Source organism: Prionailurus bengalensis, chromosome C1 (genome assembly GCF_016509475.1).
Source record: "Prionailurus bengalensis isolate Pbe53 chromosome C1, Fcat_Pben_1.1_paternal_pri, whole genome shotgun sequence".
Lineage (NCBI taxonomy): Eukaryota > Metazoa > Chordata > Mammalia > Carnivora > Felidae > Prionailurus > Prionailurus bengalensis.
The window spans coordinates 23,623,280-23,647,500 of NC_057345.1; the positions used below are offsets into that span (position 1 = coordinate 23,623,280).

Below are 24,221 nucleotides of genomic sequence, written 5' to 3' on the forward strand. Positions count from 1 at the left end.
AACAGCCAGGGGTGTTTCGGGAACTGTGAGCCCTTCCTTTCTTTAACTTCGGCACATACTTCTTCCTATTGCCTCCTTACTGCCACCTCTCCTCTCCAACCAACTTCCTTTAAAATCCCAGTTTTAGGGGCGCCTGGGTGGCGCAGTCGGTTGGGCGTTCGACTTCAGCCAGCTCATGATCTCGCGGTCCGTGAATTCGAGCCCCGCGTCGGGCTCTGGGCTGATGGCTCAGAGCCTGGAGCCTGTTATCAATTCTGTGTCTCCCTCTCTCTCTGCCCCTCCCCCGTTCATGCTCTGTCTCTCTCTGTCCCCCCAAAAATAAATAAAAACGTTGAAAAAGAAAAAAAAAATTAAAATCCCAGTTTTAGAGCAAATCTTATTTATTTTTTTTTTTTACATTTATTTATTTTTGAGAGACAGAGAGAGAGAGAGCACAAGCAGGGGATGGGCAGAAAGAGGAGACACAGAATCCGAAGCAGGCTCCAGGCTCCGAGCTGTCAGCACAGAGCCCGACACGGGGCTCGAACTCACAAACCGCGAGATCATGACCCGAGCCGAAGTCTGACGCTCAACCGACTGAGCCACCCAGGTGCCCCTAAGAGCAAATCTTAAAAGGAAAAAAAAAAAAAAAAAGCTCTGATAAGAAGGAATGGTTGAGAGAAAAAGAATAGGATGGAACAGGGCAGGGTTTAGGGTCTAGGTCAGGAAAACCCTAAACAGCTCAGAGAACGTTTCGTCTCCTTGTCTGGGGCTCTGGGGTCCAGAATCCCTAGCACAGCATCTGCTGACAGCCGAGACAAATCTTCCTTTCCACTAGCCCTTGGTGGCCACATGGGCTTCCCGTTAGTTTGCCCTCAGGCCAGCTGAGCTGGGGACATTGTGAGATGGCCCCTCCAATCAGCCCCACACTTCGCTGGGCCTTCATTATACACGGGGTTTGTCTAGGGGCCACCTGGGGATAGGAAGACAGGCAGGGTTAGCTCAGGCCTCAGGCCCCCAGGTCCTGACACGATTCCCAGTCCCCTGCTGGCTCCCCACCCCTTATCATTTTCCATAAGCCATCACCCAGGTGGCCTTTCACAGAAAACAATTCACTGAATCCTAAAATTACCATCTTAGAGTCTGAGGCAAACGGCATCTATAATCATGGGACAGCGGAGCTGGGAAAGGGGTCCTCTAATCACATGGCTCCTGATGCTAGTGTGCAGACCATCTGTGTCTGGATCAGGGCCCCCACACCAGCCCAGCCCAAACAGCATCTCTGGAGGCAGGACCTGCTTACCGGGAGTTTGAAATATACTCCCCAGGGATTCTATGAACAGCCTGGGCCCTCTGAATCAATACAACACAAACACTTCTGTCAAATGGTCACCCAGCTTCCGCTTGCACACCTCCAGAGGGGAGGAACTCTCTATCCTTCTATCCGTGGGCAGCTCTGATTCAGCTGCTTTCTCTGTTGAGTGCAAATCTGCCTCTTAAATTCCACTTTGCCTTGGCTCTGCACTTTTGAAGCTTCCCAGAATGAGTGTTTTCTCTTGTCCAGCGTAGCCATTTGCCTTACGAAGACAGTGATCTGTCTCCCCTAGTTCCCGCAACCGTTCCTCGCGATGGTCTTCTGAGAGGGTACCCAGAACCGACAGCATCCTCAGGCGTGGTCGTCCTCCTGTGCGGAGTCGCGACCTCGGCTGGCTCCCTTTCCACAGAACGAGCCCCAAATCTGCCACCCTAGCTTTCGAAACCCTTTGCAATCGGGCTCCAGTGCTTCCCAAGGTTCCTCCTCATCTGCCTGCAACTCCCCCAGCATCCTGTTACCACTACCCCGTGCGGTGTGTCATTTTTGAACACACCCGATTTGGTGATCTGTGCTGCTGTCCCTGTTTTGTTTTGTTTTTTTTCCCCATCACCTCAACTATACTTCCCAGCTCCCAGCTCCCGCGCGCTTCTCCCCGGGTTCCAAGCCTCCTTTAAGATTCCTTAAGACTCATTTCCTCGGTAAAACTTGCTCTAACTCCAGAGCCCTTTGGTACTGCCTCTGACAGTATGGATTAGATTATACTCGAATTGCTCACTTGTTATGTTTCTAGAACAAGTACAGGAGAGGACACAAAGCCCAGATAAATGTGGTACCTTGTCCTGGAGTGTCAATTTTACTAGGTGCTCAGTCATTGAAAACATTTATTAATGTAAAACAAACAGAGCTACATCGTGAAGCAGCACACAAAACCACATACATTTAAATAGTCAATTTCACCAGGAAAAAGGTAGGGGGACTGTTCCGAGGTAAGAGACACTAGAGACACAGAATAGCCAGATACATGAAACCTGATCGATTCCAGATTGGAAAAAAATAGCTGTAAAAGACATTTTTGATACTGCAGACATTTTAATATGATCATTAGATAGTACTATGGAATTGCTGTTAATTTTCTTAGGTGGGGTAATGGTACTGTGATTATGAAGGAGAATATTCTTGGCGGATGCTTGTCGAAGTATTTAGGAATATTTGAGAGTGAAGAATTACGAGGTCTGTATCTTACTCTCAGTAGTCATTCAAAGTCATATATATGTGTGTGTGACAGACAGAGATTATTGAATCTAGGTGGAGCATGAAGAGATATTCATTCTACTCATCTTTCAATTTTTGTTTGCAATTTTTCAAAATAAAAAGTTAGCGGGGAGGGTCTTCTATTTTACAGATACGAAGTAAAATTTCAAGGTTATTAACTTCAATAGTCTCTCTGCCCCAGTTCATTCTCCTCTGCCATTTTTTTTAAATTAAAAAAAAATTTTTTTTAATGTAAACAGAGAGACAGAACATGAACGGTGGAGGGTCAGAGAGAGAGGGAGACACTGAAGCAGGCTCCAGGTTCCAAGCTGTCAGCACAGAGCCCGATGTGGGGCTCGAACTCACGAGCTGTGAGATTATGACCTGAGCCAAAGTCGGATGCTTAACCGACTGAGACACCCAGGCGCCCCCATTCTCCCGTGCCATTAAGGACACTTGCCAATTTTTTTTTAATGTTTATTTATTTTGTAGAGAGAGAGAGAGAGAGACAGCACAAGTAAGGGAGGGGCAGAGACAGAGGGAGACACAGAATCTGAAGCAGGCTCCAGGCTCTGAGCTAACAGCTGCAGGGCTTGAACCCACAAACCATGAGATCATGCCCTAAGCTGAAGTCGGACACTTACCGGATGCCATGTATCATGTATCAGGCGCCCCATGCCATTAAGGACACTTAAGGGGAAAAGTTTGAGAGGCCCTGATTTTTGTTTTTGTCCTCACCCTCTGCCCTGGGAACTCCCAAAGAATATATGACTCAGTCATTTCTGTATTCTCAGAGGCCAGCACAGGGCTCGTCACAGAGGGATGTTAAATAAATGCTTCCCGAGTGAGCAGAACCCCTAACTTGATAATAGGCACGTAAGCTGTATCTCCCCTCAGTTTCCCCTTCTGTAAAATGAGGTTGGACTAGATGACTGACCTGAGTAGCTGGGAGGCTCTTTCTAGCTCTAGCACCTTCCAAAGCTGTACCTGGAGTTCCAAAGGAAAGCCACAGGTCTTTTTTTCAAAATAAAGCCCCGGAGTCATCAGGCAGAGATGATCACAATAGATCAATCTCTACTCTCTGGCCAAGGTCCAAAGTTTTAGCTCAACCACAGGCTTGGGAGAAGTGGGCGTAAGCTCACGCAGACCATGAGCCAGAGCAGTTTCCTGGAGAGCCAAGGGGTGGCAGGGGAAGCCAATTTGGCTTTGTGCTGCCCTCCTGGCTATAGCTGCAGCCATGTCCTTAACCTTGATTTCATATTGCAATCCCCGAACGAAGCTTTAAAAGAATACTCCTGTTCACCCTGGAGATTCTGATTTAACTGGCCTGGGGTAGTATGATCTAAGCCTCTGGATTTTTAAAGGCTCCCCAGCTGATTCTAATATGAATTCAAGGTTAAAAGCCACTAAGGCTACATTGTGGTGATGGGGTTAAGATCTCCAGCTAGGTTTACATCCTGGCTTTGCCACTTACTGGTTAAGCTTGGGTGTTACTTCTCTATGAACCTGTTGCTTAGTACTTGACAATCAAGTGAGATAATGCATGTACGAAACTGAGCCAGAAAGAACAGCTACGTAGTTAGGGGTAACTATGAATGAGTTAACAGAAGGCTCTGTGGCTCTCCTAGGAAAGATTAGAACTCTCTGAGCCTGTGGAGCAGTGGCTCTCCAAGCTTGCATCAGAATCACTTGCAGGGCTTGTGAAAACAGATTGCTGAAGACTTCCTTCTCCCTAGGTTTCTGATTCAGTAGGTCTCAGGTGGGGCTCTAGAATGTGCATCTCTAGCACGTTCTCAGGTGATGCTGCTGCTGCTGTCCCCGAGAGCACACTTGGAACATCACTGCTCTGGAGTAGGGTTTCTCAAGAGCATCACTGATATTTTGGAGCAACTAATTCTTTGAACATTTCTGGCCTCTACCCACTGGATGTGCACGGCATCCCTCCAGTTGCGACAATCAAAAGTCTCCAGACAGGAGCGCCTGGATGGCTCAGTGGGTTGAGCCTGTCTCTTGACTTTGGCTCAGGTCATGATCTCAGGGTCATGGGATCGAGCCCTGTGTTGGGACCTGGGCTGAGCATGAAACCTGTCTCTCTCACTCTCCCTATGCCCCTTTCCCCAGCTAGCTCTATCTAAAATTAAAAAACAAAAACAGACACACACACACACACACACACACACACACACACCCACACGTCTCCAGACATTGCCAAATGTCCCTTGGGAGGCAAAATTGCTGAGTTGAGAACTACTGATTTGGAGGATATAAGTTAAAGAACAATCTAAGGGTCTAGGTGGGTATCAGAACCAAGTGATGAAAAGTTGAAGCCTAAAAGAAAGAAGAGTTGGGGATGGCTCAGGGCTTGATGCAGAGGGGGTGGGTGCCTATCAGGGCTTTTTTGAGGGATAGGGTCTAGAGTACAGAGACAATTGACCAGAGGGCAGAGGGCAGGCTCAGAGCTGTCTTGGCTTTATTTGATCCCACAGGAATAGGGGCTTTAAGTCTGGCCCCTCCTTTTGTTCTGAGACACAGTTATCCAGCCCTGAAGTCTCCTAGAAGGGGCAATTCCGTCTTAACTCAAATGGCTTGATGGCCTTTCCCTAAGGCTCAAGTGCCTGCAGCCCCAAATTGTTCAGATGTTTCTCTCACCTCAGTTTCCCATTCATGCACTTTTGAGATATTAACAAGCAGCAGACTCTAGGTCTACCCGTGAGAAACCAGTAACTCTGTAGTTCTGCTGTGAAGAAGCAACTCTCGGGGCGCCTGGGTGGCGCAGTCGGTTAAGCGTCCGACTTCAGCCAGGTCACGATCTCACGGTCTGTGAGTTCGAGCCCCGCGTCAGGCTCTGGGCTGATGGCTCAGAGCCTGGAGCCTGTTTCCGATTCTGTGTCTCCCTCTCTCTCTGCCCCTCCCCTGTTCATGCTCTGTATCTCTCTGTCGCAAAAATAAATAAACGTTGAAAAAAAAATTTAAAAAAAAAAAGAAGCAACTCTGGTAAGATTCCCGACCTGTCCAAACCCACCTCTCTCAGAACTCAGCCCACAAAACTCAACCACCCAGCTAAAAAAGACTTGGCTCTTTAAGTGCCAATGGTATTAAGTGCTAGAGACTGTGGAAGTCATAAAGGGAAATTAACTGAAAACCAGAGATGCCATTACTCATTCGGGAGCAATCTATCTCTCCCAAAGTGAGAATACAATTTGCACACCCAGAGGGTGTTTTATACTCAAATCTTTATTCCCCAGGCAAGGGCCTCTATTCCCTTCAAATTCTAAGTGGTGCTGCTATTTCCTGCTAATGGCTTCTAGCCAGCCTTTGAAGAAGGCACTTGGGAGGAGTGAAGAGGCTGAGGTTGGAGGAAAGCCCTTGTGGTCTCCAGGGCCTTGGTTCCTCCCAATCACAGCCAACTTCTCAAGGGATCCGTAGGCTTTGAAAGTGGTGTTAAGGTTCAAGCCCTGTTCTACCCCAAGCCAAGGGAGATGAGGATGGGTGGAGGGGCCTGGGCAAATGACGGGGTAGGTGGGCCTGGTGTTTAAGAGGGATCAGAGAGTAACCTGTGACAGTGCTAGAGGTGTGAAGAAGAGCCTGCAAACCATTCTTGGCTAAATCTCTCCTGGGTAAAGGCATAATCTTCTATATAATAATTGCTCAGGCCTGAAATCTGAGTCATCATTCCCTTTGAAGATCCAACTAGGTTTTGTGTATTAAAGGCTCTGAGCCGTCCTGCAGTAAAGAAACTGGTTTTTTTATTGAACCCAGTTTCCTCCAAACTTATCTGAGCATGGGATCTTCATGCCCCAATGGACCTCACATATCAGGGAAACTGCTCTGTGGAATACACTTTAGGAAACCTCAACCTATAGGATCTAGCACGTGAAGGACAAACTCTGAGATTTGGCTCCTACTGAATTCTACCACTTTCCTGTCCCTACCACCTCTGACCAAGCTGAAGTTCTTTTGGTTCAGGAAATGTGCTAGGCTTTCAAGCTCATGCCTGCAGTTTCTTGGAATGGATACATTCTTTGTCCACCTGGCAAAGCCCTTCTAAGTCTCAAACTAAGCATAGTTGCACCATCGGTGAGACTTCCTTAATTCTTATAGGCACGATAAATTAAAAAAAAAATTTTTTTTTTTTACATTTATTTATTTTTGAGAGAGAGAGACAGAGCACTAACAGGAGAGGGGGGGAAAGAGAGAGAGAGTCTCGGAGACACAGAATCTAAAGCAGACTCTAGGCTCTGAGCTGTCAGCACAGAGCCTGATGCGGGGCTTGAACCCGTGAACCGCGAGATCATGACCTGAGCCAAAGTCAGACGCTTAACTGACTGAGCCACCCAGGCTCCCCACAATAAATTTGTTTCCAGGCACTTTATTGAAATTCCATTGACTGTATTAAAAGTACTTGCTTTGTGGGGCGCCTGGGTGGCTCAGTCTGTTAAGCATCAGACTCTTGATCTCAGCTCAGGTCTTGATCTCAGGATTGTGAGTTCACGCCCTGCATTGAGGGCATGAACTTTTTAAAAATTAATTAATTAAAATAATAAAAGTAATTGGTTTGACAACTTTACTAATTGGCTCCTTCCTTAATGACTTAACTAAGTCTTGGACATGTGCTCACTTAAAACTACCCTCTCTCTTACAAAAGAGAAATCTATTTCTTGAGAGAAATAGATGACTGAGGTTTGGGTGCTAAACATATAAAACCAAATTATGTTCCAAACAGGCTGGAGATGTGAAGCCCTCTGTGTTCTGACAGGAGATCCAGAAAAGACACATGAGAGCGTCTGTGTGGCTCAGTCAGTTCAGTGTCCAACTCTTGATGTCGGTTCAGGTCATGATCCCAGGGTCATGGGATACAGCCCTGTGTCAGGCTCCCTGCTGAGTGTGGAGTCTGCTTAACATTCTCTCTCTCTCGAGATCACAACCAACACAGCAGGAATAAAAACAATAATAAGAGAATATTATGAGCAATTATATGCCAATAAAATGGGCAATCTGGAAGAAATGGACAAATTCCTAGAAACACATACACTACCAAAACTGAAACAGGAACAAATAGAAAATTTGAACAGACCCATAACCAGTAAAGAAATCGAATTAGTAATCAAAACTCCCAAAAAACAAGAGTCCAGGGCCAGATGGCTTTCCAGGGAAATTCTACCAAAGATTTAAGGAAAAGTTAACACCTATTCTCTTGAAACTGTTCCAAAAAAATAGAAATGGAAGGAAACCTTCCAAACTCTATGAAGCTAGCATTACCTTGATTCCAAAACCAGACAGAGACCCCACTAAAAGGAGAATTTCCCAGACCAATTTCCCTGATGAACACGGATGCAAAAATCCTCAACAAGACATTAGCCAACCGGATCTAACAATACATTAAAAAAATTATTCACCACGACCAAGTGGGATTTATACCTGGGATGCAGGGCTGGTTCAATATCCACAAAACAATTAAGGTGATTCATCACATCAGTAAAAGAAAGGACAAGAACTGTATGCTCCTCTCAATAGATGCAGAGAAAACATTTGACAAAATACAGCATCCTTTCTTGATAAAAACCTTCAAGAAAGTAGGGATAGAAGGATCATACCTCGAGATCATAAAAGCCATATATGAATGACCCATCGCTAATATCATCCTCACTGGGGAAAAACTGAGAGCCTCCCCCCTAAGGTCAGGAACAAGACAAGGATGTCCACTCTCGCCACTGTTATTCAACATAGTATTGGAAGTCTTAGCCTCTGCAATCAGACAACACAAAGAAATAAAAGGCATCCAAATCGGCCGGGAGGAGGTCAATCTTTCACTCTTCGCAGATGACGTGATACTCTATATGGAAAACCCAAAAGATTCCACCAAAAAACTGCTAGAACTGATTCATGAATTCAGCAAGGTTGCAGGATATAAAATCAATGCACAGTAATCGGTTGCATTCCTATTCACCAACAATGAAGCAACAGAAAGAGAAATCAAGGAATCAATTCCATTTACAATTGCACCCAAAACCATAAAATACCTAGCAATAAATCTAACCAAAGAGGTGAAAAATCTATACACTGAAAACTATAGAAAGCTTATGAAAGAAATTGAAGAAAACACAAAAAAATGGAAAAAGATTTCATGCTCCTGGATAGGAAGAACAAATATTGTTAAAATGTCGATACTACCCAAAGCAATCTACATATTGAATGCGATCCCTATCAAAATAACACCAGCATTCTTCACAGAGCTAGAACAAATAATCCTAAAATTTGTATGGAACCAGAAAAGATCCCGAATAACCCAAGTAATCTTGAAAAAGAAAACTAAAGCAGGAGGCATCACAATCCCGGACTTCAAGCTATACTACAAAGCTGTAATCATCAAGACAGTATGGTACCGGCACAAGAACAGACACTCAGATCAATGGAACAGAGAACCCAGAAATGGACCCACAAACGTACAGCCAACTAATCTTTGACAAAACAGGAAAGAATATCCAATGGAATAAAGACAGTCTCTTCAGCAAGTGGGGCTGGGAAAACTGGACAGCGACATGCAGAAGAATGAACCTGGACCACTTTCTTATACTTTACACAAAAATAAACTCAAAATGGATAAAAGACCTAAATGTGAGACAGGAAGCCATCAAAATGCCCGAGGAGAAAGCAGGCAAAAACCTCTTTGATCTTGCCCACCACAGCAACTTCTTACTCAACACGTCTCCAGAGGCAAGGGAAACAAAAGCAAAAATGAACTACTGGGACCTCATCAAAATAAAAAGCTGCTGCACAGCAAAGGAAACAATCAGCAAAACTAAAAGGCAACCAACGGAATGGCAGAAGATATTTGTAAACGACATATCGGATATAAAGGGTTAGTATCCAAAATCTATAAAGAACTTATCAAACTCAACACTCAAAGAAAAAAATAATCCAGTGAAGAAATGGGCAGAAGACATGAATAGACACTTCTCCAGAGAGGACATCCAGATGGCCAACCGACACATGAAAAAATGCTCAACATCACGCATCATCAGGGAAATACAAATCAAAACCACAATGAGATACCACCTCACACCTGTCAGAATGGCTAACATGAACAACTCAGGCAATAACAGATGTTGGCGAGGATGCAGAGAAAGAGGATCTCTTTTGCATTGTTGGTGAGAATGCAAGCTGGTGCAGCCACTCTGGAAAACAGTATGGAGGTTCCTCAAAAAATTAAAAATAGAACTACCCTATGACCCAGCAATTGCACTACTAGGTATTTGTCCGAGGGATACAGGTATGCTGTTTTGAAGGAGCACATGCACCCCTATGTTTATAGCAGCAGTATCAACAATAGCTAAAGTATGGAAAAAGCCCAAATGTCCATCGATGGATGAATGGATAAAGAAGATGTGCTATATATAGACAATGGAGTATCACTTGACAATCAAAAAGAATGAAATCTTGCCACTCGCAACTAGGTGGATGGAACTGGAGGATATTATGCTAAGCAAAATTAGTCAGAGAAAGACAAATATCATATGACTTCACTCGTATGAGGACTTTAAGAGACAAAACAAATGAACACAAGGGAAGGGAAGCAAAAATAATATAAAAACGGGGGGGGACAAAAACATAAAAGACTCTTAAATATGGAGGACAAACAGAGGGTTATGGGAGGGGTTGTGGGAGAGGGGATGGCTAAATGGGTAAGGGGCATTAAGGAATCTACTCCTGAAATCATTTTTGCACTATATGCTAATTTGGGTGTAAATTAAAAAAAAATTAAATTAAAATAAATAAATAAAAACGTAAAAGCCAAAAAAAATTTTTTTTTGAATAACAACATTCTCTCTGCCCCTCCCCCTCCCACTGCACGCGTGCATCCTCTCTCTCTAAACAAAAATAAAAAAGACACACACTACTCCCCCGCGCCAGATGGGACTCATTAGTGTCAATCTGTGTGCTGGGCGCAGTCATCCAAGGATCCAGGGGGACAGTAACCTGTTTTGAGGATAGAAAGCAACTAACAGCATTTCTTACTGTCCCTGTCAGTTTAGGAAAGACAGGCGAGTAAGCAGAACTACAAAAGGTCTCAGGCAACGTCATGGTCCAGTTACGCCAAAACCTTCACAGATTCCTTCTGAGTGGAGACCGGTGCAGTGTTCCAGCCCGTCACCGCTACTGGCTGAGACTGCCCACATCTGTCTGCCCGCTTCAGGAGCCCTGACTGTAGGGGCTGCTGCTCAGAACTGTGGCAGAAGGCAGAATCGAAGTAGATCCTGTTCATTAAAGATCATGTAAAAGTATACAAAAACTAGGTTCTTTCAGACCTTATTACCTTTTGACTGCTAGTCTCTAAGTAGGAGAGAAAGCATTCGTTATGGATACTCTCTGGGAATAAATCTTCACGGGAGCAAATCAAGAAACATGAGAAGGGGGGAAAACCTCTAAACATCCCTGTAAACGGCATCGTGTAAGTTCAAGTGGATTGTATCCCTTGGCCACATCATGCCCTGCTCAGATTTACAGCCATCAAGCTTCAAAGAAAAGACAGCAATAAATCCAATCCACATGGCTCTTGTAAAAAGGCATCTATTTGGTTTTTAATACAAAACGACTCAGAGAAACACAGAAAGAAAATATCATACAAGCCAGTTATTGAATTAAGAAAAAAAAAAAAACCCAACAAAGAAATTTCAGTCACATTTCCTGTTTTCAGCCTGGATTAGAAGACAGGAAACTGCAAACCAACCAATGTCTGTCTCTTTGAAGAAATCTTATTTAAAAAAAAAAAAAAAAAGGAGGCAAAAACCAAACAGTCCCTGAAATCTGGCAGGTGGTTTTTAGAGGCCACTGTAAGCTTGCCTTAATCATCCTGGTAAAATGGGATACCAGTGGTGGTTGGGACATGGCCACATCCTCCTTGCCTTTTGCTATGAGTGATCTTCGTCTGCAGGTAGGATGCTGGCCCGGGCACTATTCGATGCCGCTTCTGTAGTCTGAGGTCTCAAGGCCAAGCAGCGGTGGAGTCTTCCATTCTGTGTCTTCACTGAATCTCCCCCATATACAGTCTCTTGTCACTGGACGCTGACAGAACTGAGGTGAGAAGAACAGAGAAGATGAGATGAGGAGAGCTAATGAAGGCTCAAGGAGACTTGGTGCTCAAGGGCTCTTGTGTCAAGAGCCAATTTTGGTAAAAAGAGCAATTGGATTTAGCTTAAATTCCCCTCCTCTCCAACACCATTCACAGGAAAACTGTAGCCTGGCTTTTTAGTTCAAGTCCTCCTTTTTTTTTTAATGTTTTATTTACTTTTGAGAGAGAGAGAGAGAGAGAGACAGGGTGAACGGGGGAGGGGCAAAGAGAGAGGGAGACACAGAATCCGAAGCAGGCTCCAGGCTCCGAGCTGTCAGCAGAGCCCCACGTGGGGCTCAAATTCGTGAACCACAAGATCATGACCTGGGCGAAAGTCGGACGCTTAACTGACTGAACCATCCAGGTGCCCCAGTTCAAGTCCTCTTGAAACCAACCACAAGGGTGGACTGTGCTATGGGAAATGCATCTATCAGGGTCTAAACCCCGATGTCCCTCTTCAGCCACACCCTATGAAAAGACCTTCTCAGCCATTCTCCAGAAGAATCAACGTCTGTGCCAGTCATTTTGTAAATGTGCTTCTGCTGGTTCTATTTAGCCCTGGAGAAAGTTATACTTTCTCCTTTAATTCAAGGCTCATTGTTTAATTAGCTAGCCAATATAACATAAGCTGCAATTTATATCTGAACATTAAGAAACATTATTCTTTTACCCAAACGTGTAACTGAAACACAGACTTGAAGCAAGTAAACTCAAGAGAACTAGAAATAGATTAATCAGTCTTCTTTTGAGAGTCATTGGAAAATGGAACATTGCTCTTGACTTCATCACTTAAAACACTGGTGAGGCTGTCAATGGACAGCCATAAAGACAACAAGGAAATTCACATAAAACAGACATCCACTTCTGCCTTTGTATTTGCAGGGCCCCTTGAGGGAGATTTCCCCCAGTTTCCCTTTCCCCAAAGTCGGGACAGACTTACTGATGGGTTCATCGGGGTGGAAAGCCACTTCATTGATGGAGCCAGCGTGTCCAGGCAGCTTATACAAAATCCTCCTGCTTGTGGTATCCCACACATACACAAACCTGCAAGGTATCATGAAGGGCAGTGTTAAAACTTCCCAGAGCTGAGGGTAGGGTAGAGGCACGGCTTTTTTTTTTTTTTTTTTTTTTTTTTAACGTTTATTTATTTTTGAGACAGAGAGAGACAGAGCATGAATGGGAGAGGGGCAGAGAGAGAGGGAGGCAGAATCAGAAGCAGGCTTCCAGGCTCTGAGCCATCAGCCCAGAGCCCGACGCGGGGCTCGAACTCGTGGACCGTGAGATCGTGACCTGAGCTGGAGTCGGACGCTTAACCGACTGAGCCACCCAGGCGCCCCGAGGCACGGCTTTTTAACAGAGATGGAAGCAACAATTTACTCATTCATCCACCCCGTATTTACTGAACTGTGTTCTGGTGTTTACAGACTAGACATACAGATTCTGAATAACGGATGGACCCTTGAGCAACTGAATAGAGAAACTGGAACAGCTACAACTATAAGCATTCCTTGTATTTCAAACATAAGCTTTTGAAATAGGAAAGAACATGGAGGAAGACCGTTTTTCCTACGGTCCCCACACAGAAATCTTCAAAGGGCATCTGATAGGCATCTAGGATGTCTTAAAGCTAACCTAATTCTCAGCAGGCTGGGAGCCTAGGGTGCGGGCCCATCTGAGCCTCCCAGGACTGCGTTCAAATCACAGAGCTCAGAGAAGGGACAGGAAATTTCTGCGGTATAACACACACCAAATATAGACTTGACCCAATCTTGCCCTGAATTCATGGGAACTCCATGACCAGCTGGTCAAAACTCAGTTTACAGATAAGAAAACTAAGGTATAGTGACTCTTCCAAGGTGACACAGTTCATCAGAGACAGAACTAAAATTGGAACTTTTTTTTTTTAAAGTAGGCTCCATGCCTAATATGGGGCTTCAACTCGCAACCCTGAGATTAAGAGCCACATGCTCCACTGACTGAGTCAGCCAGGTGCCCCTACAATCAGAACTCTTAATATATTCTAGTAATCTCCTTTCTCTTACCACCCTCAAACATCTTCTAATTCCTCTCGCCCCTCGGAAGTTCTTTTGACCTTCAACCTTGCTTGGGTTATTTTGGGGCTGAAGGGTAAAATAAGGAGACATTATCTTCACATGCCCATGCAAAAATAATCTGTGGGTAAATTTAAGGGGCTGGTGGTTTTCAAGCAGGTTATAAACATTACTTGCATATTTGTTTTGTTCAGTCAACATCTAAAAGGGTAGGTACAGTTACCAGCACTTGATATTAAAATGCCTAGTGCTGGGGTGTCTGGGTGGCTCAGTCAGTTGAGTGTTCAACTTCAGCTCAGGTCATGATCTCATGGTCCATGGGTTTGAGCCCTGTGTTGGGCTCTGTGGGACAGCTCAAAGCCTGGAGCCTGCTTCGGATTCTGTCTCTCCCTCTCTCTCCCCTGCTTGTGCTCTGTCTCTTATCTATTTCTCAAAAGTAACCAAACATAGGGGTGCCTGGGTGGCTCAGTCCGTTAAGTGTCTGACTTCAGCTCAGGTCATGATCTCACGGTTTGTGGGTTCGAGCCCCGCATCGGGCTCTGTGCTGACAGCTCGGAGCCTGGAGCCTGCTTCACATTCTGTGTCTTCCTCTCTCTCTGCCCCTCCCCCCCCTTGCACTCTGTCTCTCTCTCTCAAAAATAAATAAACGTTTAAAAAAAAACAAACAAACATAAAAAAATAATAAAATAAAATAAAATAAAATGCCTGGTGTTGATGTAACATCACATTTGTGGTTTAAAATACAACTAAACACGAGCTTATTTACCCTGTTTAGTTCTCAAGTGCTAGGCTCCATAGGAACTTAATAAAAGTTCCAAGCAAGATGGAAGGGAAGCAGGAAGCCCATCTGTCTCCAGACTTCTTGGCTCCGATGTTCCCGCTCTCCCTACTGTGTTCGTTCTTGCTGTGCACAAATAACGCCCTCATTAACCCAGCCCAGGAAGATATGACAGAGTAACAAAGTGTATGAGCTCTGGGCTCCAAAAGACCTGGGCTCAAGTCTCATGCAACTGTTTAATCACTAAGTAAGCTTAGACAATATTTAACTTCTCTGAGCTTCTCTTTCTTTAGTTGTGATGATGGATACTATACTGATCTCACAGCTTGGTTGAGAGAAAAGAGGAGATAATATATGCACAGTGTTTGGCACACACATGACAGCTGCTGTTATGATGAGGACATTTATTATCAAAACAGAAGAACGTGAAGTCAGGAGGCTGACTAACTCACTCATGGCAGACAGACTGACCAGTCTTCCCACAGTCCTGGATAGGAACTGTTGAAGGGTTTCGAGTTTGAATGTGAGGCGGTAGGTGATTTGCGAGTAGAGAGGGGAAATGTGCCAAATCCAGGCCAAGCTAAAAAGCAAATTTCTGAGAAGGATACATTTCCCAGGCACATAAAAGCCAGCAGAACCCCAGATCTCCAAGGGTTTACTTGAAGGCCTCACTCTCCATGGCTGCCAATTAGGTGCTAAATTTAGAGGGGTTCCTTGTCCTCTCCTTACTTTGGCACGGGAACATTCGGCAGGAACCAGGTTCCTTATATAACAGAGTTGCTTGTTGACTTGGGGCTAATTGGCGAGGTGGCCTGTGAAATCTGGCCAACCCCAGCAGGTAGATACACGGGCTGTGCCCAGACCAGGGCCATGCTTCCCGCATGTAGGGTTTAAAGGAACAGTGGGGAGGGAAAGAAGAAGAGAGGACACTGAAAGTCAGAAAGGACCAATGTCAGAAACAAACTGCTCAGAAGAAAAGCTTAGGCAAATATCATTTAAAAGCTTAACTACGTAAAAAAAGAGATCTCTGTTGAGAATTATGTAAAAACACTTCGAATCGTTCTTACTCTGTTAGAATGCAAGATACCTTAGGCTGTGGACCTGTTTCTTAAGGTCTTCTTTAGTAACCTGACTACTGAAAATCCCTTAGATTTCCTCTGCAAGGCAGCTCTCTACACCAACGGGTTACAAACCATCAATGTGGCACTGATGGCCTGGACCTTTTACCCCCAGAAAACACCCCAGTACTTGGCCTTTTATCTCAGTATGAAACTTGCTAGGGAAAAAAAGTGGACTCTGGAATCTTCAGGTATGTTCAGCACTGTCCACAAGCAACAAAGTGTAGGACAGACCAACAACGTGAGGCTTTTCTATGGCTGTGGTAGGGCCCCAAATAGAGAAGAAAACCCTGGAACATGCTGAAGAGTCCAAGCTATGCCACAAAAGGCTTCATGTTTGTAAGATGGTGCCCGTTTTAGTACGGTAGTAGGAAAATCTCTCAACGGAGAGAAAGATGGGGTTAAGCTAAAAAGGGTTAAGACATCTCTCAGTGGAAGTTAAAGCCAGAGTCGGCCATCAGAGGGCCTTAACATTCTTCACCACTCCACATCTGTGGCCCATTAGTCTGGCATGGGCACCCACACCCCCGCCTCTGACCCCGTCCTAAGTGCAGGTCACCATAGATATACTAAACAGCAGGGTCTGATAGAAGAATTCTCTCCCTTCTCTTTCTAATTCATCACCGAATGGCTGAGCCAGTTTAAAGTGACAGCTAAGAAAGTCTCATGGTCTCTGAATTCAGGGGTGGAAAATACCTAGCTCACATGTTGACACAACCCTCATCTAGCAATCATGGTACTTTTCCTATTGAGCCCACACCCAGCTCTGAATCACCCCCAACACAGGCAGCCATTACCAACAGCTGAGCTGATATGCAGAGTAAAATCTGACTGCCATCCTTGAGCTAGGAATTCATTCATGTAAGATTCACTAAGTGCTTAGAATTCATTCATGTAAGATTCACTAAGTGCTTAGGTCAAATACTGCTCTGGGTTCAGAGACGACTAAGACTCATTTCCTGACCTCTAGGAACAAATAATTAGGTGAGGGTGCCCCACTCTGTTTATCTCACGGTAAGACGTGCTGGATGCTGAGAAAGGTTTGATGTATAAGGTGTGACTACAGTGCAGAGTAAAGAGCAGTTAGTCATACCCCAGAGGAAAGGGAGAGAGGACCAGGGAAGTTTACAGACATAACACAGAGGTGATTCATAGAGAGACACAGAAATCTGGAAAATGGAGAAGAGGGGCTAGGAGAAGGCTGGAGGCACGAGGGATGTAAGAACAGGGAGAGTTCTGTGTGAGTGAAGCACTGTGGCGATGGTGAGGGAGGAGAGGACACAACATGCATTTGAGCGAACTGGAGCGCCGCGGAAGAATCTGAGGAGGGAAACTGGGGCTAGATTAGGAGTCTAAATTTCACTTTGATGGCAAAAGGAATCCGACAGAATTGAAAAAACTGTTTACCTTCCAGGTCAAAAAGGTATCCATAGAGAGCAGAGAAGCTGTGTTTGTCTGACATGACCCTCAGGCCCTTCTAACTGCATATGGCTTCATCGCTGAGCACGGCTGTAACTCTACGTCCGTGCTGGCTCGCCATCTGCACTTAATGGATTAGACACAAGCAGGCACCTGCAGAGCTCCATCATTCTTCACCGCACACCCGGTAATCCTTACCTGTCAGCTGAACCAGCTGCTATCTTGCTTCCATCAGGTGACCAAGAACATCTCAGGAGGTTCTATAAAGATTGGAATTCAACGAATACAGTGATTAATGCACCACACCCCTCTTTACTGGACTACAGAATCACCAAAAGACTTTAAATTTCTTATTTAAAAAAAAAAATTTTTTTTTTAACATTTATTTATTTTTGAGACAGAGAGACAGAGCATGAACAGGGGAGGGGTAGAGAGAGAGGGAGACACAGAATCTGAAACAGGCTCCAGGCTCTGAGCTGTCAGCACAGAGCCCGACACGGGGCTTGAACTCACGGACTGTGAGATCACGACCTGAGCCAAAGTCGGAACTTAACCGACTGAGCCACCCAGGCGCCCCAAGACTTTAAATTTCATAAGCAGAGTTTCAATTAGTCTCCCCAGAAAGATGATCAGCAATCATCTTATATTGTGTGGCCTAAGACAGCATACTTTATTTCATACAACATTCAAACCAACTGTAGAAAATGCTTCATTCACAGTAAATTAGAGTGGACCTGGCAACAAAATGTTGTTCTGCCTACAAATGAAGGTTTTCTGTGCTCACTGATCTCGATCCTCATTAATAATTTCATTTTGAAGGAAAATAAAAATAAAACCAAATCCAACAAAAAACAAGATTTGATTTATAAAGTGAAACTGAATGGGCGCCTGGGTGGCCCAGTCAGTTAAAGCGTCCGACTTTGGCTCAGGTCATGATCTCATGGTTCATGAGTTTGAGCCCCACATTGGGCTCTCTGTTGTCAGTGCAGAGCCCGCTTTGGATCTTCTTTCCTCTCTGTCTCTCTCTCTCAAAAATAAATAAAACATTAATAAATATATTTTTAAATATAAAGTGAAACTGCATCATACAGACTCTCAAAAGAAAAACATTAGTCTTATTATTAACAAAGTATCTGGAGGAAAAGCTGCTATCAAGAGCTGACCTAGGACTTAGATTTAAGAAAAATTTCTCTCAAAATCTGGGCCATGGTCCTTACTGAGGAAAGGGATGTATTCTCAGGGCTCTAACAGTGGGTCACTGGGAAGGTGAGGGAAGCCACCTGAGTAACAGATGGGAAGCCTGAGTCCCGTATGTAACACTGACCCAAGAGGGTCAAAGTTTCCAAGGAATGAAAAGGAGGTTAAGACTATCTTGTTGAAGTCAGAAGTCTTAAATTTGAAGGCGGTCACACCACCGTCTATCTATGTAACTGCCTTCCTCCCTATGCTTCCATTAGTTTTATTTCTGGCAAGAACGGTTTTGATGGAGAACAGTGTTCACCGGAATATAGCCCCTTCTTAGTAGAGCTACTGCCCTCTATCCTTAGCACCACTTTTTTTTTTTTTTTAATTGAGATATAACTGACATATAACATGGTTTTAGTTTTAGGTGTACAACATAATGATTTGATATATATAAATATTGGCCTTGGCACCACCTTAAATGTATCTCTGAGTCAAACGGACAGTAAAACTCTTTTGCCATGCAGGACTCACCTTTTCAAAGTTGTGCACATTTCCTTGAAATATCTTCACACACCTCTCTTTGGGAGCAAATGGCCGGACATCCCAGACCCGCACTGCAAACGGAGCAAAACATGTTATCAGCTGGAGGCCTCCTGAGAACCCACCCGAAGTCAGTATCATGTCAATGACAGATGCTTTTTCCTGGACGGAGGAGGGCCAACACGGTAGAAGGTACATGGGAAGGCTCTCTCTCTCTTTTTTTCTAACAGAAATGAAATGCATACAAATTCCATGAACAGTGACTAAGGGCACAGAGGAAAGCTGAGGAGGCAGGAAGGAGAAATGCCAAACACATAGCTGGGGGTCTGCAACAGAAAGTAGGTGGGTGTGACATTAATTTCACCAAACATTTGCAAAGGATTTCTCTTGCCAACCCAAAAAGTCACATCTAACAAAGCCTTAAACATGACACTCTAAATACCATGGACTACGGTGACAATCATCTACAAAAACCAAACTCAGGACTGACCTTTTCTAACTTTGGTCACAGGGACACCTGACAGTCTGAACTTGAACAAGGAAATATATCCAGAGAGTACCATACTAAGAATTAGAAAAAGTGAGCTGTGATTCTCATTCTAGCTCTGTTATATGTATGGGTGACGTCAGGTAAAAAGTGAGTTTTTGTGTTTTGTGTTTTGTCTCTGTAAAATGAGAATACCATCTGTTCTTTTACTTTTTCATGAGTATTTTCAGGATACAAGGGACAGGGCTCTAAGAGAGTGGAGGCAATAAACAAAAGGATTTTGTAATTTTATCATACAGCCGCAATAAAAATTCTTATTATTTTACTAACCATTCAGGGAATCTCATCTTTCCTTATATAGGGCGAACACTGCTACAATTAGTCAACGGTAAACACATCATGATCAGGATATGAACATGCGTGGTAAGCAGTGGCTACAGTTGTTAACAAACGTTATAACTATAGTGGAATTCAAGTGACGATGTCATTTTAATTGAGTGTGAAAAACAAAACAGTCCTTGAAATCAGGCACAGAAAGGTGAAGGTATGCATGAAAGTTTGCTACTGAGTTGAGGACAGTCAGAAAATAAGGGTGCTCATTCATTCAAGAACCCGCTGAATGCTAGGCTCTGTTTGTATTACAAAATGTCAGTGAAAGCATTTCAGTTCCTGACAAGCCTATGAACTTGTGCACCAGAGGGGCACCTCTAAGCTCTCCCAACACAAAGCATATACTCCATCCTCCTTTTTGCTATAGTAAACCCATCCTCCCACATAGCAACTCAGAAACAAGCAGAGGAGAGTGTTTGTGTGAATGCGGAATGTTGCGATGTCGTAATGAGGACCTCTTGTCACACCAGTCAGTGCTCTGAAGTGGGAAGGGCAGACGCGCTGGCAGAAAGAGCACAGTTCTACCCACAGCTCTGCTGACCAGCCAAGCTTGGTGCTCTCCGAAATGCTTGTGAACTGCTTTGGACGGATCTGCAGACTCACGTTTCTCAACAAACTAATGATCACCAAGAGTTTCTAGTCTGCTGCCTACATCCGCAGCACACCAGATGCTGAAATGGGTCTTAAAAGCTTGTGTCAAGTTGCTCAGGGATTAGATGGCAGATCTGGGACTAGAACCCTGGCTTCTTGACCATATCTTTTAAAGCTTTTTCTGTTATAATGTGTTTTCCTAACTGCCCTGGTAGAAACCTGCGAGCCACTTTTGACTCTTTCCTTGGATCCACATCTATCCCAGCACAATTTCTACCACCCAATGCCCACTTTCTTTAGGGTCCACAGTGACTGGGCACTTGGAGAGCTTTCCTTTTCAATGTTACCTGTATTGTCCATTGCATTGGACAAGAGATAAGAGCCTTCAGAACTTAAACTCAGGCCCGTCACTGAATCTGCATGGCCTCTCATGGTGTAGGTGAGCTTGTTTTGGCGCAAGTCCCAGACCTATAAAAACAAAAAAGTTGCTCCCAGAAATCAAATTGAGAATAGCAAAGAAACAGAGTTTTTACTAAAGACTCAATGGCCTGGAGAAACTGGTAACCCTTCTCAATCTGGCTGTGGACCAAGTATAACTTTAGCACAAAATAGAGGATTTCTGTCAAAGAGGAAAAAAACTCTTGTCTTTCTAAAAAGGGAGTCAAACGTGCTATGTCTGACCAGAAGGCTAATAAATGTCAAAACTTATGTTTAACAAAAATTAATAAAATTTACAGAGACTGTTCTCAAATCATAACAAAATGTATTAGAAATTAAAAAACTAAGTAGCATTTAAAATGCTTCAACTATGATTCTTAGCAATTTAAACTATTAGAACTATAGAAGGGGCACCTAGGTGGCTCAGTTGAAGCATCTGATCCTTGATTTTGGTTCAGGGCATGATCTCACAGTTCGTGAGGATGAGACCTGCATCAGGCTCTGTGCTGAAAGAATGGAGCCTGCTTGGGATTCTCTCTGAAACCCCCTCTCCCCACTTCCCCCAATCATGCGTACGCACGCGCATGCACGCTCTCTCTCAGAATAAATAAACTTAAAAAACAAACTATAGAAAAACAAGTGAACGTGTCATTTGAAAAGAGCATTATGATTACATGTAAATGTATCTTAAGATAATACACAGAAATATACGCGCTTAAAAATTTTCATTTAATGTTATAGGTACACGACACACACACACACACACACACACACAGACACACACACACACACACACTACAGAAAAGCATATTTATTGAGAGAAAAATGAACTGCAGATTCACTGTTGCCTGGGTAGGAAACGTAGAAGAAACAGTTCAGCTAAAAATAACCTAACATCAAACAGGGAATATAAATGGTTCATTAAGTTACAGCCCATGAACACATTGCAACACCACGGGACTTTGCTAGAGACAGTACAGCAGAGTGGAAAGACTGAGGATTTAGGGTCAGACTGACCCAGTCCTAAGAGTTCTGTCTTATTGGGCCACTAACCCTCTCTGAGCCTGTTTCTGGTCTGTAAGATGGGGATAACAACATTTACCTCTTATGGCTCAAATAGAATGCTCAGCAGATGCCTGGTATGCAGCAGGCCCTCAATAATTGGTAGCTATTATTAAGCAACCTCTAAAAATAACTCTGAGGACCAAATGGAAAAATGTTCCAATAATAAGCTATTAAGCTAATAAAGAAGATACAAAATAGCATTTATATTTACACAGACTGCAACTATGTGGAAAAAAAATAAAGCCAATAGCAATGGTCTGGAATGTCATATGGAAAAAAGAACAGCAATTTTGGTAAGGTCATTGGTATTACACAGAATTTCCTCCAAATTTGATTTAATACTGCCATGTAGTTTTTCTGAGTGGGAAAAAAAAATGTTTTTGCTGCCTATTTAAGCAAGGCACTTCCCTTATCTAGAAATGAGTTTGGTGCTGCATGTCAAAGCAATGCAGAAGGCAGACAACTCCACTTTCCCCATCCATAACTCACTCATGTGTGGAACCCAACACACTTTATATACAATCATTTTCGTGTCAGGTGTTTGCTGCCTCAATAATCAGGAAAGCTTGAAATGGCTGACGTCTTTTGTTCAAGCTACTGTTCCTCCTCTTCAGGGAAGACACTGTTGAAGTCTTCAGCTTGTTAGGAGAGAATGCAAAGCCATCCCTCATAGCACTTGGGTGCCATTTCCAGACCTTCCTTCTTGAGGCATGTACACGTTGTGCACAGCCAACACATATCCAGATTTGCTGTAGAAAGTAGCACTAATTTAAGCAAGACATTTCGCAAATCCCAAATCAATTGTTCAGTGAATGCTTGGGCATCTGATTGGTGGGCAGCAACACTACGAGTTTTCATACTGGAAACAGTATAACAGGGTAGAAAGCTTTTCTAAGCTTCTGGAATACTGTGTACTTTCTAATAAAAAAATTTCCTGGGGCGCCTGGGTGGCTCAGTCAGTTGAGCATCCGACTTCAGCACAGGTCATGATCTGTTTGTGGGTTCGAGCCCTGCGTTGGGCTCTGTGCTGGCAGCTCAGAGCCTGGAGCCTGCTTCGGATTCTGGGTCTCCCTCTCTCTCTCTGCACTTGCCTCACTTGTTTCTCCCTCCCTCCCTTTCTCTCTCCAAAATAAATAAATAAACCTAAAAAAAATTTCCCGAAAACAAAGCACTGGCAGAAAAATCTGAATGTCTATACCCTAGTTTAAAAGATAAAGACTAGAAAGCTACGTATTTTTACTTAGCACTGGGGCACCTGGCTGGCTCAGTGGCAGCAGTATGCGACTCTTGATCTTGGGGTCGTTAGTTCAAGCCCCCTGTTGGGTGTAGAGATTACAAGAAAATAAATAAATAAACTTTACCAAAAAAGGGGGGGGGAACCCACATATGATAACCAGGAACTAGTTCATTAAATTATACAAAACCAGAATCAGGGGACTTCTCAAAGAAACATGAAGGACATTCTTTTAGAAAAAAGCCAGTGAGGGGCGCCAGGGTGGCTCAGTCGGTTTAAGTGTCTAACTCTTGATTTTGGCTCAGGTCATGATCCCAGGGTCGTGGGATCAAGCCCCATGTTGGGCTCCATGTTGAGCATAGAGCCTGCTTAGGATTCTCTCTCTCCCTCTAACCCTCTCCCTTACTGACACTCTCTTTCTCTAAAATATGGGGCACCTGGGTGGCTCAGTCGGTTAAGCAGTGGACTTCAGCTCAGGTCATGATCTCACCGTTCGTGAGTTTGAGCCCCGCATTGGGCTCTGTGCTGACAGCTCGGAGCCTGCAGCCTGCTTTGGATTCTGTGTCTCCCTCTCTCTCTCTGCCCCTCCCCCGCTTGCACTCTTTCTCAAAAATAAACATTAAAAAAAAAATTAAAAAGTAAGTAAATAAATAAAAATAAATAAGTAAAAGAAAAAAGCTAGTGATATATGTAATTGCTGTACTTATGGGACTTTATTTACACATTCTCTATGTAAGATAAGTTCAGCCTTCAGAATAAAACCGGTATGATTGACTAGCTATCTGTAGAAACCACCTACCCTAAGAGAAGGAATAACATATGGTGTGTGTCTGAGAGGACATGGAAAACCTTCAAATCCTAAAAAGGAACCAAGTATCCCTTAAGGACTATAGCATACATTTAAAATATCTGTTTATAGAAGACCCAGGAATAGGCTAGGATAAAGAGTATGGAATAAGTCACACTGTATGTGGTGAGAAGGCCTTACTGGCACAAGAGTATTATTCTTAAACTAGTCTATCCCCTCAGTGTAGATGAGGGCATCAAATTCTCAGACCTTAAGTAAAAGAAGCCAGTCTCAAAAGGTTACATACTGTATGATTCCATTTGTATGATATTCTAGAAAAGAAACTATATGACAAAGAATGGTTGCAAGGACTTAGGAATGGAAAGAGGGTTTGATACAGGAGTGCACTATAAATTTTGGGGGTGATAGAAATTGTTCTGAACCTTGTTTGTGGTAGCTATACGAATCTATGCAAGCATAAACA

At 43.8% G+C, this 24,221-nt stretch overlaps 1 protein-coding gene across 1 annotated transcript in view; it reads right to left on the reverse strand.

Annotated features, from left to right (window-relative positions):
• Positions 1-11,097: 11,097 nt before the first annotated feature.
• SNRNP40 (small nuclear ribonucleoprotein U5 subunit 40) overlaps positions 11,098-24,221 on the reverse strand; it is a 34,076-nt gene continuing 20,952 nt past the window's right edge. Inside the window, exons 6-10 of the mRNA XM_043574345.1 lie at positions 20,561-20,681; positions 18,737-18,819; positions 17,219-17,280; positions 12,595-12,698; positions 11,098-11,617 (exon numbers count right to left, since the gene is read on the reverse strand). Of these exons, the coding sequence (XP_043430280.1) occupies positions 11,568-11,617; positions 12,595-12,698; positions 17,219-17,280; positions 18,737-18,819; positions 20,561-20,681 (420 nt within the window). The 3' untranslated portion in view covers positions 11,098-11,567. The remainder of the gene's footprint in view (positions 11,618-12,594; positions 12,699-17,218; positions 17,281-18,736; positions 18,820-20,560; positions 20,682-24,221) is intronic.